We start from the raw sequence: 18,565 nt of genomic DNA on the forward strand, positions 1-18,565 counted from the left end.
GGGCGGGGGGTCCCTGGAGGGGGTGGTTAGGGGAGAAGGAGCAGGGGCTGTTGGATGGGTGGGGGGCTCTGAGGGGGGCAGTCAGGAGGCAGGAAGTGGGAGGGGGCGGATGGGGGCGGGGGCCAGGCTGTTTGGGGTGGCGCAGCCTTCCCTACCCGGCCCTCCATACCATTTTGTAACCCCGATGTGGCCCTCGGGCCAAAAAGTTTGCCCACCCCGGCACTGGAGCCAGGTGACAGATGCGAACTCCCATCGAAATACCTTTGAGGAACTGGCCCTCGGATACTGCCGTGATGAGTGTATGACAAGAAGCTGCACAGACCTGAACAGAGCTTCATTTCGATCCATTGTTTAGCGCAGTTTACTCCAGGTGGCCTTAGGGTGACCCGACAGTAAGTGTGAAAAATTGGGACAGGGAGTGGGGGGTAATAGGAGCCAATATAAGAAAAAGACCCAAAAATCAGGACTGTCCCTATAAAATCGGGACATCTGGTTACCCTAGGTGGCCTTGAGGTTTAATTTGGTCCCAACAGTCCCCTTTCCCCCACCCCCGCTAGCTCTAACAGCTGAGAACCAGCCCTTCCTGCCCTCCCATTTTTAACACCGGCCCTTCCCCGGGCACCCTGAGCTTTCACAGACAAGCTGCAATTTCCCGAGCTTCAGGAAGAACCCCTGCCCTGACTCACAGTGGAGCATGGCCCATTGGACGCCGGGCTCAGGTGTGACCGCCGTGACCTCCCCACAGCAGGAGCATGCTACTCACGTGGAAGCCAGTTTCACTCTGACATTGGCAAATGGCACTGATTTAAGCAGGGCCCTACCAAATTCATGGTCCATTTTGGTCAATTTCACGGCCACAGGATTTTAAAAATTTTAAATTTTGTGATTTCAGCTATTTAAATCTAAAATGTCGTGGTGTTGTAATTGTAGGGGTCTTGACCCCAAAAGGAGTTGTGTGTGTGCGGGGGTGTTGCAAGGTTATTGTGGGGGACGGGGTTGCGGTACTGCTACCCTTACTTCTGCGCTGCTGCTGGCGACAGCGCTGCCTTCAGAGCTGAGCACCCAGCCACCAGCCGCCGCTCTCTGGCTGCCCAGCTCTGAAGGCAGCACAGAAATACTGTTACCCACCTAAAATAACCTTGTGAACTCCCTGCAACTCCCTTTTGGGTCAGGACCCCCAATTTGGGAATCACTGGTCTCCCCCGTGAAATCTGTAACGTATAGGATAAAAGCACACAAAAGACCAGATTTCATGGTCCGTGATGCATTTTTCATGGCCGTGAATTTAGTAGGGTCCTACTTATTTGCGTGTGTAATGCACTGTGGCCCATACATTGTGACAATTAGTCAGAGAGCCCCCAGAGGCCCCATTGTGCTGTGTAGCCCTAGAAGCAGACATGGCCCTTGCCCCAGAGAGCTTCCAGACTAAGCAGTGAGACCTCAGCAGGCCTCGAATCCAGACACCAAATGTGCAACCCCTCACCTCGTTTTACTCACCCTCACTGTTAACAGCACAGATCAGCCCTTCAACCAGAGCTAGCAGTGACGCCAAGCACCTCCAGCTCTTCTGAGGTCATCGAAGGCCTTGCTAGGCTGGAGATTTGCCCCAGTGCCAGCCACCGTTGCAGTCCCAGCGTAGACAGGCAAAGCTGCTATGAACTGTCATTTGCACTGACGTGACGGAGTCCAGGGGCTCATAGTGGTGCAAATCAGTCTACCCTTGGGGTTTGTCCTGGTGCAGTTACACCAGTGGCTGGCTCTCAATGACTGAAAGCCCCAGTGTAGACAAGGCCTAAGCGTTACTTATAGTCAATCAATCTATGCTGATTTACACCAGCTGAGGAGCTGAACACGAGCTCCCCGGGTGGCGCTGTGGTCCAAAGGGCTAATGCGATCCTCAGGATTTGGCAGTGGCCCACTCCTGGGGGCCTCACTTCAAGAAGGATTTTGCTAAATTAGAAGGGTTTAGAGAAGAGCCGTGAGAAGGATTCAAAGATTGGAAAGCAAACACCTAAGGAGCTCAGTAGTGATACATCCAGGGAGCTCAATCCAGTTAGTTTATCAAAGAGAAAGTTACGGGTTGACTGTGATCACCGTCGAGAAGTAGCTACACGGGGAATAGACATTTGATAATAGAAGGCCCTTCTTCGATCTAGCAGACAAAGGCATGACAAGATCCAAAGGCTGGAAGTTGAAACGAGACAAATTTCATCTAGAAAGAAGGCCCAAAAGAAATTAACATTGAGGGTAATTAACCATTGTCCCAACTTCCCAAGGGTGGTGGTGGAGTCTTCATCACTGGCCATTTGCAAATGAAGATTGGATGACTCTGCTCTAGGAATGATTTTGGGGACGTTCCATGGCTTGTATTATGCAGGAGGTCAGACTAGATGATCACAATGGTCTGTTCCGGCTTTGGAATCTATGACTCGCAGAACCCATTCAACTGCCAATTCTCATGATCTGATCACCTGTCTCACACTATGTGGGGTCTGTCTCAAAGCCCCAGCTCTCAGTGTAATGGGATCACGAGAGATGCTTTCTTTCGGAATGTAACTTTCTAGCTCTCATGACCTCAGAGCAAAGCTTGAAAACACGTCCGCTAAAGGCTCAAATGAAATGACCCAAAATGTGTTGTTTTGAGTCTCATGATTATTTTGGGGGGCAGGAGGAGAGGCTGGTTCATGAGTTTTGAATGATGGGGGTTGGCAATAATGGAGCTGGGAAAATCTCCAGGAGCACAGGAATGTTCTGTCTCTGACAGTGGCCAACATCAGATTCTCAAGGAAGGGGTAAAAACCCCACAGCAGCAGCAGCTGTGGGACAATTTGCCTCCTGTCTCATTGGCTTATGCGCAGAAGCATGAGGTTTAATATCCCTCCCAGCACATTTTTGTAAGCATGAATTAGGATTACACTAGATATCCATGTTATCTCCCTGCCTGGGGCTGCAGATCTGACCCTGCTGCCAATCTGACTGCATCCCACTTTGTTATTTCACATGTCAGAGCAATAATTCTGAGGGATTGAGTCATGTTTGTTATTGGTGGAAAAGCTGTTGCATTTGGGGGCCAGGTCCCGCAGCCATGCATATGACCCGTTCCGTGTCTGTTACAAATAATGCCACAACATTCATCGCTAATGAAATACATCATTCCTGAAATGAGCTTTTGTTTCCAGACATTTCACTGCTCCATGCAGGAAACCGCAGAACGGCTGAATGCTGCATTGTTGGGATCGGAGGCTTTCCACCAGGAAGCCTCAGGCTGAGTTAGCAAAGAACGGAAAGGATTATTGCACAATACTCAGACTCTGGGTTTCCTGGGCAAAGATTTCTTCTGCACTACGGATGACTTGGGAAGTTTCTAGGCCTGATTCTCCTCTCACTTACATCAGTTTTACATCAGTGTAACTCCAGTGACTTCATTGGGGTCATTCTGCATTTATATCAGAGTAAACGAGACCGGGGCCACAAGTAGGTCCTTTGGCACAGCTTCACCCCTGACTGCAATGGCACGGCCCTGCTTGCACCAGGAATAGGCTTGGACCTTTGCATGTTACACACAGTAGCAATGAGCAATGTAAGTGCCCTGCTACTGACTCCTGTCCTGCCCAGTTGGGTTTGTGCAGATGCATAGTAAGACTGAGCAACAAACACCGCAGCTGTGACATCTAGTTTATCCAGTTAGCCTGGTAGTCCACGTACACACACACAATTCCTGATGTGCACGCGCACACACACACTTCCTGGTGCACGTGCACACACACACACAGAGTCAGTCATATGTACACCCCTACATATGCATGCTGTGCACACACTGATACCAGTGCATATACATCCGCATTCACTTGCACAAACACAAAAGCCGGTACACATTCACCCACGTACTCACTGGCACACTTACATGGGACACTCATATGCGTGCATTTTCCTTACATACAGACACGGACAAACATACTTAAGCCCTGTCAGCCCGGAGATCATGAGTCTCAAACCCTGTGTAAGGTAAAACAAGGGCTACCCCTTTAGTCCAGTTAACAGCTGACACAAAGGAAAATTCCAGCACTGGGCTGGGTGAGGCATCTCACAGGACCCCAGTGCACAAAGTATTTCTCCACGGCAGCCGGGGAAGCCTGGGTAGACACTGACAGACACGTGCTGGCTGGATTAGAGCGACACGCTGAAATACTGTGGCTGTTGCAGCACAGTGGCCCGGGCTTGCCGCCCGAGCACAAGCCCACGTGACCCCCTGGGTCTGTATTCTGGTGCTGTCCGCACTGCTATTTTCACTTACTGCTGGGGGGATTCTGCGGGACTGCGCACCTGCAGAAAATGCCCCCCGCAGAATTTCTGTGTTTCCCTGCAGAAAACGGCAGGGAAGCCGCGTGGGGGGAGGACCATGTGCACGGGTTTTTTGAGTGGACTGTCCCCCAAACAGAGGTGAGGCATGGGGGGGCGGCACACGGGGTTATATGCCACTGCCTCCCCAGCTCCCCTTCCTCATTTCTGCAGGCGCAGAGCTGTCCAGCTGAAGGAGGCTGCGTCTCCCGCTCCACTGACTCTGCAGCTGGACGCTGCCTCCTGGGTCTCAGTGCAGTTATGCTCCCCTTCTGTGTGCTGGGAACCTTCCTGTTTTCTGTGCAACAGTGAGTGCCCATGGTGGGGCTGGGTAAGGGGTGTGGGGGAAATGAGGGAAGGGGGTGAGGGGGTGGGGGAAGAGGCATTGGGGAAGGAAGGGGAGTGGAACAGGGCAGGGGGAGGGCAATGTGGGAGCGAGGGGAGAGGGATGGAGAAGAAAAGGGGATGGGGAATCATGGGGGAAAGCGGGAGCCCGGCATGTGGTGTCCCCTCAGCAGCAGCTGGGGCGCCCCTGTTAAACAGGCCCATTGACCCCTCACCCTGACAAGCCCTACCCCCCTACACCTGGACCCCTCTGACAAGTCCCCCACCCCCAGACCCCCACCCCACTGAGCCCCAACAAACTGCACCTGGACCCCCACCCCCATCAAGCCCCACTCCCCCACACACTCAGATCCCCCTGCCAAGCCCCATCTCCCCACACTCAGACCCCTCCTCTGAGCCCAATCACCATCACTTGGATCCCCTGCAGAGTCCCATTGCCTCCCAATGAGCCCCTGTGTATCCAGATCTCTCACTGAGCCACCCGCACACAGATGGCCCCACACAGAAACCTCTCGCCCCACACCTGGATCCTGCTGGGCTGAGCCTGCCCAGCCACACCTGGTGCGCAGGGCCCTGGGGTGTTTCCGGGGCAGGCCCGGCCCTTGCACCGTGTCAGGGGCAGGTGCAGCCTCACTGCCGAGTCCCTGCACTGGGGGCTGAAATGCTTTAGTCTGATTACAGTCCTGGGCTTAACACCAGGTTATTTGTGTCAAATTGAACAGCCTGTGACAGACAGGAGGTCAGAGGATCTAATGGTCCCTTCCGGGCTTCAACTCTATGAAAATACACTCACTCGCACACATGTATTATACACACATGGTCCTGGGCACACACACTCGCACACATGTATTGTTACAAATCCATGGTCCTGGGAGCACACACTCACTCACATGTATTGTTACACACACACGGTCCTGGGCATGTGTAGAACTGATGAATGAAATTGTTTTTAATTGTTCATTTTATTAATATAACTTCATAAGTAAAGTTTTATGAATGAAATAACATTCATTCATAAAACCAGTTACCCCAATAACTGGCTAATTGACCATTAAGATGCTTGTTAAGAGCCACAGTTGTTCAGCCTGCTGCCTTTGTAAATTTCACTATCAATTCAATTCCTGCTTAAATCACTGATATTTGCACTGTTTCAGTATTGTGACTTCTGTTCACCATTCATTACACTTGCCTGCATTGTAACTTCTGTTCACTGTGTCATCCACTACACTTGTCTATATTGTAACTTCTGTTCACTGTTTGCCATATTGTAATTCAAACCCCATTTTAAAACGCTTACTCCATTTTGTAAAAACTGGCTCCAATCTTCATTTTTGCAAACCCTGCTGTAATCTCATTAGTTTAGGTTAAATGTGTGAATGAGGTATGTATGGATGATGGAATCAACCTCCAGCCCCAGCCTGTCCTGGTGAAATAGAGTTCAAACACCAAGGGCTGAAGATGCAGACAAGAGCCCTAACAAAGTAAGAATAGTCCACCCTAAAAAGAAAAGAACAAAGATACAATAGAAGGAAGATCAAAGCCAGGTCCCAGGCTGAAAATCACCTCTGCAATTGACTGGTGATCAGTCACCAAACCCAGAGGCAGCGTGACACAGCAAGACCTATAGACTCTGGATTCAAACTAAAGCCTACAAAAAGGATGGGTGAGATGGAAGACTTTGGAGGGTAACATTCTGCTGCCAACATGGAAGGGCATCGGTGCATGCCCAACAGAGACCCAACCCTTCCTTGTGCCCGGCTGTCCTGGCCAGTTAGCCGCCACAAGCTACGAACCCAAGCTGCAAACTCAAGCCACAGACTCAAGCTGTGTTCAGGACTGGTAACTATACAGCAGCTGCAGAACATCTGATGGATATGTGTGTGTGTGTATTAGGTATTAGTCATTGATCATAAATCAAATTGTGTTATCATAATAAATGTGGCATCTTTGTCTTGCCCCCTAAAACAATCCCGTGTAGTTTTGTCTGCATAACACACACACACACTCCCTCACTCACACACATGTATTGTTACACACACACGGTCCTGGGCATACACACTCACTCACTCACACATGTATTGTTACACACACACGGTCCTGGGCACACATGCTCACTCACTCACTCGCACACATGTATTCTTACACACGCACACACACAGTCCTGGGCGCACACACTCACTCACTTGCACACATGTATTGTTACACACACGCACACAGTCCTGGGCACGCACACTCACTCACGTGCACACATGTATTGTTACACACACGCACACAGTCCTGGGCACGCACACTTCATTCACACATGGTGTCAAGTATCAGAGGGGTAGCCGTGTTAGTCTGAATCTGTAAAAAGACTGAATCTGGACCCTCTGTTGCTTCATTCACACACACTCACACACCCTCCCTGCATGGGAACCCTCAGACTGTGAGCAGGGACCATCCTTCTCAAGTGTCTGGAGAGGACCTGGCACATAGCGGCTGCTACTGCAAACTAGCATTAATAATAATAAGCACAGCTGCATCCATCCCCTCACTCCCCACATGCCCTTTGCTAGCACATCCCTGGCTGGCTCCTCCTGTGTTTGGTTTGCGAACTGACCAGCCCTGGGTGAGACAGAGCCATGATTCTACAAAGCCCATCTCCCGTGGCACCTGGTACTCTCTCTTCTGTCTGTTATCGGTTTGTTCAAACTTGCCTCTCCCGACGCTCTAGGCCCTTGCACGCCGATGAACAGAGACGCAAACCAAATGCAAAATGCTCTCGGGTTCCTTGCTAATCAGGATCACCAAAAAGCCCAAGGGAGTTAGGTGCCTGCATTCGGTAGGAGTTGGGCTTTGGAAAATCCCAGCCCCATTGCTCTTTGGGGCAGGCACCGTCTTTCATTCTGTTTGTCCAGCCCCTAGCACCATGGGGTCCCGCTCCAGGCTCTGAGGCGCCTCTGGATCAGCTGTCCCGCCACTGAAACTAATGGAGCTGCACTGGAGCGATAGGGATGGGAGGGTCCCTTCTGCCCAGCCAAGTGCTGTAACCAGCGGCCAGTAGGGACCCCACCGGGGGCAGCTGAGCACTGGGAAAGTTCATCGCTCCGTCTCCTGGCTGCAGCCCGTGGGGGTCTCTGACCAGTTGCCCGCCTCCCCGAGCCGAATGGCCAGGCTGATCTCGACTTTGCTGGGAGCCGGGTCCCGCCGCAGAGCCAGGCTGCGGGGTGCAGACTCCGGGGCTGCATCAGGCTGCGGGATGTGGGGGTGTCTGGATCGGGGGTCAGCCTTGGGGGGGGGGGCGCTGGGAAAGCCAAAGGGGCCCCGTTACCTCCGCAGGTCCTTCAGCCGGTGGGTCTCCGCCTCCAGGTAGGCTCCGAGGTGCCGCAGCAGCCGCCGCTCGGTGGCCAGCGCCTGCCGGACGGTGAGCATGGAGGTGAAGGTCTCGCCCTGCGCCCGGCGCAGGCAAGCCAGCCACAGCCCCAACGCAGCCACCTCCGCCAGGCGCATCGCTGCTGGGGGCGCGCCGGGGACAGCTCCGCTCCGACTGACCCCCCAGCTCCCCCGCGCGGGGCCCCGGCTCCGGGATCTTCCCCTTCCAGCGCCCGGCCAGCGGCGCGTTCGCCCCCCGGCCCCAGCCCGACGCCGGGCGCTCCGCCTTGGCCAATGGCGGGGAAAGGCACCGCGGGAGGAGAAGAGCCAGATGCGAAGCGGAGAGGAAACTTCCCGCGGGCTCCGGGGCGGCTCTGGGCCAGCAGCTGGCAGCTGTAACTGACAAAGGGGGAGCTTAGGCAGGATCAAATCACTGGCGCTTTCCAGGAGTTACTTTGGCCCCATGACTCGAGCCATCTTCTAGCTAATGGGGCAGGAGGCAACTTTCCCGGGGGAGGGATTTATCCTCCCACCCCTGGGGGCTTCATGCAGCTTCCCCCGGAGCAGCGTGTTAGAGACACGGGCGGGGTCACAATTCCCCGGAGAGAGCAATGAACATACAAGTAGCGAGTGATGTGCGGCTCCGCGCAAGGAGCTCACCTGATCCCTGCTCGCTTCTGCCTGGCAGCACAGACCAGGGCTGGTCTATACTTCCTCCTTAGAGGCATTAGGTCGAATTTATAATGTGTGTGTCTACACTACCGAGCCCTTTCCGCCGACCTAAAGGGCTCTTAAAATCGACGCCTGTACTCCACCTGGAGGGGAGGAGTAGTGCTAGAGTCGACTTCCCCGGTCGAATTATGGGTAGTGTAGACACAGCACAGTGTAATTGGACGTTTTGGCCTCCGGGAGGTGTCCCAGAATGCTCCAATGTGACCGCTCTGGACAGCACTTTCAACTCCACTGCACTTCAGCCAGGTACACAGGAAAAGCCCTGGGGAACTTTTGAATTTCATTTCCTGTTTGATCAGCGTGGAGAGCTCACCACCACAGCTGACCATGCCTGCTCAGGTACGCAAACGTGCTCCAGCCTTTAGCATACAGGAGACACTGGATCTGATTGCCATGTGGGGAGAAGAGCCTGCCCAGGCAGATGTCTTTGCCAAAATCGCACAGCGCATGGGGGAAAAAGGCTACACCAGGGACGCACAGCAGTGCCGGGTGAAAATAAGGGCGCTCATGCAAGCGTACCAGAAGACAAGGATGGCGAATAGTCGCTCTGGTGCTGAGCCACAGAGATGCCGCTTCTATGAGCAGCTGCATGCGATTCTAAGCAGGGACTCCCTCAGTTTCCCAATATTCGTCGTGGATAGCATCTCGGGCGCCAATTTTTATATGGTGGACATTGTTGATGAGGAGGACTTTCTTGATGAGGAAGAGGAGGAGAATGCGCAGCAGTCAAGCGGACGATCCATTCTCCCTGAAAACCAGGACCTTTCCCTAACTCTGGAGCCAATCGCCTCCCAGGACCCACTGGTGCGGGACTGTGATAGTGGGGAAGGCACCTCTGGTGAGTACACACTTGTAATAACACTACAGGGGTTAAATGCAATTGTGGTTAATGTTTAATTGGTGGGATAGAGTGGTGGCCAGTCCAGCCATGCAAAGGGTGTTCCCCGGAAAAGCCTGTTTATGTGCCAGGAGTTTCCACACCAAAAAATGTCCCCGGGCATGCCCTCACACCACCTATCCTTTCTTGTGTGCTAACCAAACCTGCCTGCAAACCAAAATCTGCTGCCCAGCGCTCGGCCGTGTGTTGTACCTTACTGGCAGGCACTTCTTTTAGAACAGGCCTGCACAACTCATAAAGTGGTGAGGGCCGTATTACTCCAAAGAAAACAGCTGAGGGCCGAAACCCCCGGACCCACTGACCCTCCCCTGTGCCACCGAAACACCCCCCCCAGCGCCGCCCAGTCCCCCGAAACACAACCCCCCAGCACCGCCCGCCCTGCAAAAACCACCCCCCTCAGCACCGCTCAGCCCCCCCCCCCCGAAACAACCCTCTCCATGAAGCGCTGCCCGCCCCACGGAAACAGTGGTATTGAACCTTGGTAATGTGTTATAGTCAGTAGCGTAGCTAGCGGGGTGCAGGGGAAGCAGCCGCTTCCCCCGCCTTTCCAAAAGCGGCCGGAGGAGCAGGGGGGCACGGCATGCGGCCTGCAGCATGGCTGCCAGCCATGGGGGGGAGTGGGCATGGCCGGAGGAGCGGGGGGGGTGCAGCCGGAGGAGCGAGGGGGGGGCGCAGGCTGATGGCCCGCAGCATGGCCGGCAGCCATGAGGGGGGGGGCGGCGGGCACGGCTGGAGGAGCAGGGGGGCGCAGCATGGCGTCCAGCAGCCGCAGCTGGCGGAGCGAGGGGGGGCCATGGGCGGGAGGGGCGGTGCCGCCGGAGGAGGAACCGGGGGGCATGGAGTGGCAGGAGGAAGAGCCAAGGGGGGTTGCCTCTTTTATGTTTGCTCCCCCTCCTCTTAGAAGCTGGCTACACCACTGGTTATAGTGAGCCCCTAAGGTAGTATAATTAAGGTAAAAGAAAAATGTCTTTTTGCTAGAAGTAGAATAAGATCCCCCCCCCACCCCCAATTTGTAATCAATTGCCCTGTTGAATGAATGAGGTGTGAATGAGGAAGGCGTGGAAGGCAGCACCTCCAGACAGCTGCAACCCTTGGAGAGGGGATGGGAGCCAGACCAGATCAGTAGAACAGTTCAGCCACCGACTTGTAGCTTGTCTCTTCAGCCCCCCACCCATCTCCTCAGCTCCCCTCCCCCGGCTCGCCTACTCACCCCCTGCCACTGCCCGCTCGCTCGCCTCCTCAGTCCCCCACCCCGCCTGCCTCCCCCAGCCCCCCACCCCCCGTGGCTCACCTGCCCCCTGCCACTGCCCGCCCACTTGTCTCCTCAGCCCCCCACCCTCTGTGGCTCACCTGCCCCCCCCCCACTGCCTGCCTGCTTGTCTCCTCAGCCCCCCGCCACCAGCTCACCTGCCCCTCCGCCCGCTCGCCTCCTCAGACCCCCACTCTGCCGGCTCACCTGTCCCCCAGCTCGCCTTCTCAGCCCCCCCCCCAGCTTGCATACTCACCCCTCGCCACTGCCCGCCTACGCGCTTCCTCAGTTCCCCACCCCCCGGCCAGTGATGAGCTGCCAAAATCTTAACAACCCGTTCCCTCCTCACCCCACAAGGGGGTCGTGGCCCGCCCCCACCCCCTGGGACTTCTGCCCCATCCAACCCCCTGAGTTCCTTGATGCCACTCCAGGACCCCTGCCCCATCCACCCCCCTTCCCTGTCCCCTGACTGCCCCCTGCCACCCCATCCAACCACCCCTTCTCCCTGTCCCCTGATCGCCCCTGGAACCTCTGCCCCTGACTGCTCCCCCGCCACCCCATCCAACCCCTCCCTTCTTCCTGACGCCCCCCCCGGAACCCTTGCTCCCATTCAACCCCCCCCCCCGCTCCCTGCCCCCTTACCGCCGTGCCTGGAGGTGGCTGGCGGCGCTACAGCCATGCCGCTCAGCTGGAGCCAGGCCACGCCGCCACCGTGCAGCACCTGGAACACTGGGTCAGGCCGAGCTCGCAGCCCCCCTGCTTCCCGCGAATCAGCTGTTCCCCTGGGAGGGCAGAGAAGCGGTGCGGCAGCTTTGCGCTCAGGCCAGCAGAAGCAGAGCGGAGTGAGCTGGGGCGGGGAGCGGTTCCCCTGTGCGCCCCACCCCCCCGGGTTACCTGCTGCGGAGCAGGCGGCCCTCCTCGCGCACCCCCGCCCCAGCTCGCCTCCGCCTCCGCCTCCTCCTCCTCCTCCCTGGGCCTGAGCGCGAAGCCACCGCACCGCTTCTCTGCCCTCCCAGGCTTCCCACGCGAACAGCTGATTCACGGGAAGCCGGGGGGAGGGGGAGAAGCGGGGTGGAGCATTCAGGGGAGGAGGCGGAGCGGAGGTGTGCTGGGGCCAGCTGCCGGCTTACCTGCCCCCCTGCCACTGCCTGCCCGCTTGCTTCCTCAGCCCCCCTCCCCTGCTGCCGGCTCACTTGCCCTCCTGCCACTGCCCCCCCCTCACCCGCCGCTTGCCTAGTCTCCCCCCCCTCCCCCCCAGCGCGGGCCGCACAGTGAGCCCACGTGGGCCGCATGTTGTGCAGGCCTGTTTTAGAAGACAAAATTTGGCCAGGTACCTGGGGGAATGTATTTCCTGCTGTGAATTGTTTCATTCATTGCAACAGTTAATCTTTTGTTTTCAACCATGTATGTTTTTCCTTGCAGCTACAACCTTGTCTCTGGTGGGTGCTTCCTCCACTCCAGCACAAAGGCGGTCCCAGATTAGAAGGCGAAAAAAGCGGACAAGGGAAGCAGGGCCAGCTCAAGGTTTTTTGCCGCCCCAAGCGAAAAAACTTTTGGCTGCTGCCCCCACCCCACCCCTGGGCTCTCCCCCCCACCCCACCCGCACCCCCTGCTGCCCCAGTGCTGGGCTCCCCTCACCAGTGCTGACTCCACCCACTCCCCCCTCGCCTCCAGCCGGTCCGGCGGTGGCAGGGTCGGGGTAAGCAGTGGGGCTCCTGGGCCGCGCCTCAGCCCAGGGTCCCTCCAGCCAGGGCTCCCACCTCCAGGACCGGCTGGGGGTGCAAGCTCAGTTATCCCTTGAACTCAACTTCAGGGGATGGTTCATGGAGCAGAAAGCTCATTCCCACAGCTTTGATTGCTAGATATTGCAATTGTAATAAGTGATGTGTCCTGGCCCCTCCCTCGCTGTGTTATCAGGCCCTTAGACCCTGGTTATCATTACTCTTCATTGCTGTCTCTGGTCAGTGTTTGTTAGCAAAATAAAAATGCATGAATTGAGGACAAGAGGCTCTTTATTCACTGTGCACACTGTGATTGGTGGGGGTTTAGTTTACAGGGCGGTACATGCGAAGAAGGGGGCAGGCTGGTAAGGAACAACACACAGAACTGTCACATCACTGTTGAGTCATTCATGAAACGGGTTTTCAAAGCCTCTCGGAGACGCAGTGCGCCTCAATGTGCTCTTCTTATTGCGCTGGTGTCTGGCTGCTCATAATTGGCAGCCAGGCGATCTGCCTCAACCTCCCACCCCACCGGAAACTTTCCCCCCTTACTTTCACAGATATTATGTAGAACACAGCAAGCAGCAACAACAATGGGGATATTGCTTTCGCTGAGGTCTAACCTAGTGAGTAAACTGCACCAGCGCCCCTTTAGACGTCCAGAGGCACATTCTACCACCATTCTGCACTTGATCAGCCTATGGTTGAACTGCTCCTTACTGCTGTCCACGCTGCCAGTGTACGGCTTCATGAGCTACGGGAGCAAGGGGTAGGTTGGGTCTCCAAGGATAACTACTGGCATTTCAACATCACCAACGGTCATTTTCCAGTCTGGGAAGAAAGTTCCTTCTTGCAGCTTTCTGAAGAGACCGGAGTTCCTAAAGATACGCGTGTCACGTACCTTTCCCGACCATCCCACGTTGATGTCGGTGAAACGGCCCCCGTGATCCACTACCATTTGCAACACCATTGAGAAGTAGTGCTTCCGGTTTCTGGCTGCTTAGTCCCACTCTGGCGAGATGCCTCATTTCTCTTTCCCTTTGTGGCTGCTTCACCTGCTTCTCCCCTCCTCCCTCTTCCCTGCTGCACACTTTCTCCCTTCCCAGGTGGCTCAGTTCATGCCCAGGCTTGAAATTAAGGAATTAAAGCCATAGGCTGGAAAAATCAGTAAAAACATCTTGACAGTGAGCTCTCTCAGGCTGCAGAATAGCCTCCCCAAGGAGGTGGTACGATCACCATTGCTTGGGACATTTCAAACAGGACAAAGCAAATCAGTGGAGTATTAACTACACGCAGCATTTCTAAAACTGGGGCTCCTGACCCAAAAGGGGCTCACAAGGGGGGGCACGAGAGCAGCAGCTTCTGGCCAGGCACCCAGCTCTGAAGGCAGTGCTGCCGCCAGCAGCAGCGCAGAAGTAAGGATGGCAATACCATAGGGCCAGACCAGGCCACCCTTACTTCTGTGCTGCTGCTGACAGCAGCGCTGCCTTCAGAGCTGGGCAGCCGGAAAGCGAACGTGGAGGATGATTTAAGGGTCTGTTTCAGTTCCCTGGAGCCACGATTGAAAAAATGGTGTGCTTCAAAACAGCAGCACCCCTCGCATTAAGTGTCCAGATTCTGGTTTGTATATAGTTGTGTATAAAGCCACAATCAGTGGACAATGTTATGATTATTACCACCAGTTGGACAATGTCATGATTATTGCCACAATCACTGGAAAAGGCTACCAGCTCCTCAAACTGTATCCTGTTGTCTTTTTTTCCAGAAAATGTATTTCTTAAATGCCCACGTTTTTATTCCTGAAAGCTGTTGCTTTACACTTTTAGAAAGGCTTCAGCGCCTTCGCAGGGATAATGATTACCTGCTTCTTTTAATTATCCTATGAGTAGGTACAGTAATTTGCTACCATTTTTGGGGGGAGTTGTCACAGCCTGAAATATTTTCAAAGAGGGACCCAGCAAGAAAAGTTTGAGAACTCCTGAGTTACAGGGAACAATCCTGCACTAGCAGAGGGATGGACTTGCTGATCTAGCTGGTCTTTTCCAGCTCTGCCTTCTATCATTTCTGACTGCACAGGATAAGTGCATTCGCGGGATGTTTCTGCCAGAACAACCAGCTGTGAAATAGTATGTGTAATTGTCATCATTAGGTTCCAGAATGAATAACCTGGTGAGATGAATGGGCATAGATCACACCTCTTTGAGTGAGTTTCAGGCTGCATGCAGACTCCAGCAAACCACAGTGAACCAATCTACACTCAGTTCCCATTTGTGTGGTTAGAAAGGTTGATTTTATTTTTAAATGGAAGTTTTGATTACAGAATCCAATTCTGTGGAAAGGGCTGGATTCCACTGCCATGGAACTACAAAATCCATGGGGCTTTGCTGCTGTTCTGCTCCTGGAGTTCTACGTGTTTTATTAATGTCTTCCCGGTGGCTGGACTGGACATATACTGTCTTTTTGGTGTGTTTTTGTACAGCACTTAGCACAAAGCAGTCCTGGTCCATTCCTGGAGCTCCTACGCTAATAATAATAATAAATTATAATAATTCATTAATAATAAAGAGGAATCGCATTAATAACCTTGTAATAAGCAGTTTGTCTTAGCCCATCTAAGACTATTTTCAATTTTTGGTTTAGGCACCACATAAATTTTATTCCCTCCAGTGATTCATTTTAATTGTACACCAATGATGAAAAGTTAGTTTGTGGTTGACAGTAGATCTATTAATTCAATCCCAATGATTGTTCTCTGAGTGCTGTAGTTGTCACCTGGATAAGCTAGTGAACTGAAGGCAGGAGACGGGAAGAACTGGTTATTTCTCTGTCCATAATTTATCACTGAATATTTTTCCCATCAGGTAGAATGCTGCCACTGTAACTGCCAAGATATAGAGCGTCACTAGTCTTCTTAAACAGCAGGTGTTTATTAAGGGAAACAACACAAATTACAGACATGAATAAATAGGCTTCCACACAGCTTGGATTCTAGCTTTGTCTGCTTTGTTTACCATGGCCATACTCAGGGCTGGCTCCAGGCACCAGCGAACGAAGCAGGTGCTTGGGGCGGTGAATGGGAAGGGGCGGCACGTTCGGGTCTTTGGCGGCACTTCGGTGGCAGGGCCCTCAGTCCGTCTTGGAGGGAAGGACCCGCCGCTGAATTGCCGCCGAGGAATGAATCGGCACGGTTGAGCTGCCGCCGCCACGCCGCCAATCACAGCTTTTTTTTTCCTTCGCCACTTGGGATAGCAAAAAAAGCCTGAGCTGGCCCTGGCCATACTCAGGGCCAGCTCTTTTGCGTCTCGTTGGAGCTATGTTGATTTCAGCTGAGCGACAAATCCCCTATCTGGAACTCTGTATACAGCCTGCAGAGACATTTAGTGGCTGAATAAGATGTTGCAAGTAGACATACCATAGCAGCAAGATAAAGCATTCTGGATGACATCATGCTTTTCCCATTGGGGCCTTCCATGTCCTTTATGGAGCTGTGAGGATCCTCCCCTATCTCCTCCTTCCTCCATCTAGTTTTAACACCTTCAAGGTCCTCATTATGGCCACAAACCATCCGACAGAGAGATCCTAGCCAGAGCTCCCCCAGACCACTCTTTAATAGGCTGATGCTGAAGGGTGACCAGGGAAGCAGTATGGCCTAGTGGACAAAGCACTGGACTGGAACTCGGGAGCCCTAGGTTCCATTCCCAGGTCTGCTGCCGGGTGACCTTAGGCAAGCCATTTCGCCGCTCTGTGCCTCAGTTTCCCCAGCTGTAAAATAGGAATAAAGTGCTAGCCGATCTGCTGATGAAAAGTGCTGTATAAAAGCTATAGGTTATTATGACTCCAGTCCTCTTGCTTCCCTGCCAGGGGCTGAGCGAATGCCAGCTGACTGAGTAGATCCACACGCAGGGGCCAGATCTGCAGCTCCAAGCACAGAGCCTTCCCTTCCCTGTGACCGGGGCCCGTGGAATGATCTTTGCAGCAGTCTGCTTGCTCTGGCCCAGCTGCAGGGCTTAAATTCTCACAGAGTATTTCCCGGAGCCTCCCAGGTGCCCCTCCCCATATGCTATCAAATCTCCAGGGGGGGTTGAAAATATTTACCAGAGCTCTGCTCTGGGCAGCTCTGAGTGAATTTAAGCCCTGATCATACATGAAGCAGGCTACGGGGCCAAATCTCCTGTGAAGTGCAGAGCACCCCCAACCTCCTATTGCAGTGGGAGGTGGGGGGGTGCTCCGCACATGTCAGGATCCGGCCCATCACTTAGCGTGGAAGTTGCAGGTGCAACACGTTCCTCAGGGTTTGGCCTTAGAGAGGCCGTGCTCTATGCTTCACTGGGTTTCAGTGCACCCGGGGCTCTGCGTTAACTCACAAGAAGACCAATGCGCCCATCTAGTGGACAATGAGCAAACCACCACCACAGCTGCAAGGGGAATCTGACTTCAGAGCTCACTCGCAGCTGCACTGTTTGGTAACATTGATAGTGGGGCAGGATGCAAGTGTGGGGATCACCACATAGCTCTAGACTCTAGTGACCTGGCTCCTCAAAGGTATTTAGGCACCTCACTACTGCCATTGATTTTAATGGGAATTAGGCACCTAAATACGTTTGAGGATCTAGCCATGTTGTGATAAGTGGGCCGACAAATTGACACTGGTTGTGAGCTCAACCATAAAACGTACAGGAAAGTTCACAAGTTGTCACATTAACCTACACTAACAAATGTTGATGGGAAAAGATACAAAAATGAGACCAAAAAACTGAATTAGTCCAAACAAAAAGGCCCCCTGATATAACTCAAGGCCTGTGTTCAACTCCTGCTTGGCAAAAAAAGATGGAGATATCCTATCTCCTAGAACTGGAAGGGACCTTGAAAGGTCATCAAGTCCAGCCCCCTGCCTTCACTAGCAGGACCAAGTACTGATTTTGCCCCAGATCCCTAAGTGGCCCACTCAAGGATCAAACTCACAACCCGGGATTTAGCAGGCCAATGCTCAAACCACGGAGATGACGTAGAACCAGAAATGAAAGAATGAAAATTGGTGTGTCACATAGTAGGTATAATTGATGGATAAAATAATGAGAAACTGGGCTGTTCCACCCATCCCATCCTTTTGGGGTCCTTAAAGGAAGACTTTGGGGAAAAGAGGGAAGAACAGATGGAGGCTACTGGAACAAGCTTCACCATGATAGCCCCCATCCCGCCCTCTCCTGGGACCCCGGACCTTCTTTGTCCTAATCCCGAGAGATGTCCTGACCAGACTGGGCCAGAGAGGGGGATCCAGATGACATCACCACCCCGACAAGCTGCAGTTTAGCTGAATCCCAAACACCACCTGAAATGAAACAGGATCCGACTTTAACAGCAACACCAAGAACAGCTCCAGCTCATCGCCACTAACTTCTTCTCTTTTCCCCAAAAGTATCAGCTTTGGTACCATCTAAGAGACAGTCAAACAAGGGGGGTTGCCTTCTAAAAACTCTCCAGCTAAAGGGAAAGGGAACTGTTTGTCCTTTCTGCTGTATCTTTAATATCAGATTAAAAGGATGTTTAATGGTGTGTTTGCCATGGTACTAAGCAGGCTGAGATCTCTGTATACCCAATCCTGAACCTTATTTAACACTGTTTAATGTTAGACAGTGCCCAGGTTACATTGACACCTTTGGCCCATATATTCCATCTAAATGAATACAACTGTTCATTCCCTCTGAAGCATCTGACCACGGTCGGAAGACAGGATACTGGGCTAGACGGACCATTGGTCTGACCCAGCATGGCCATTCTAACAGACTTTGGGAGCTTTGGGAGCCATCGCCATGAACTGTAGAGACTTGTCAATTCCCTTTAATAGGAAAGTTTGCATACATTTGGTCCATCTATTAAAATTCAGTATTAGCAATGCCTTTACAGATTCCTACTGGCTATGTTACATCACAC

At 53.4% G+C, this 18,565-nt stretch overlaps 1 protein-coding gene across 1 annotated transcript in view; it reads right to left on the reverse strand.

Moving 5' to 3' along the window:
• P4HA3 (prolyl 4-hydroxylase subunit alpha 3) overlaps positions 1–8,468 on the reverse strand; it is a 42,423-nt gene extending 33,955 nt beyond the window's left edge. The window contains exon 1 of the mRNA XM_054015886.1: positions 7,994–8,468. Within this exon, the coding sequence (XP_053871861.1) occupies positions 7,994–8,172 (179 nt within the window). The 5' untranslated portion in view covers positions 8,173–8,468. The remainder of the gene's footprint in view (positions 1–7,993) is intronic.
• Positions 8,469–18,565: the final 10,097 nt, after the last annotated feature.

This window comes from Malaclemys terrapin, chromosome 1 (genome assembly GCF_027887155.1).
Source record: "Malaclemys terrapin pileata isolate rMalTer1 chromosome 1, rMalTer1.hap1, whole genome shotgun sequence".
NCBI lineage: Eukaryota > Metazoa > Chordata > Testudines > Emydidae > Malaclemys > Malaclemys terrapin.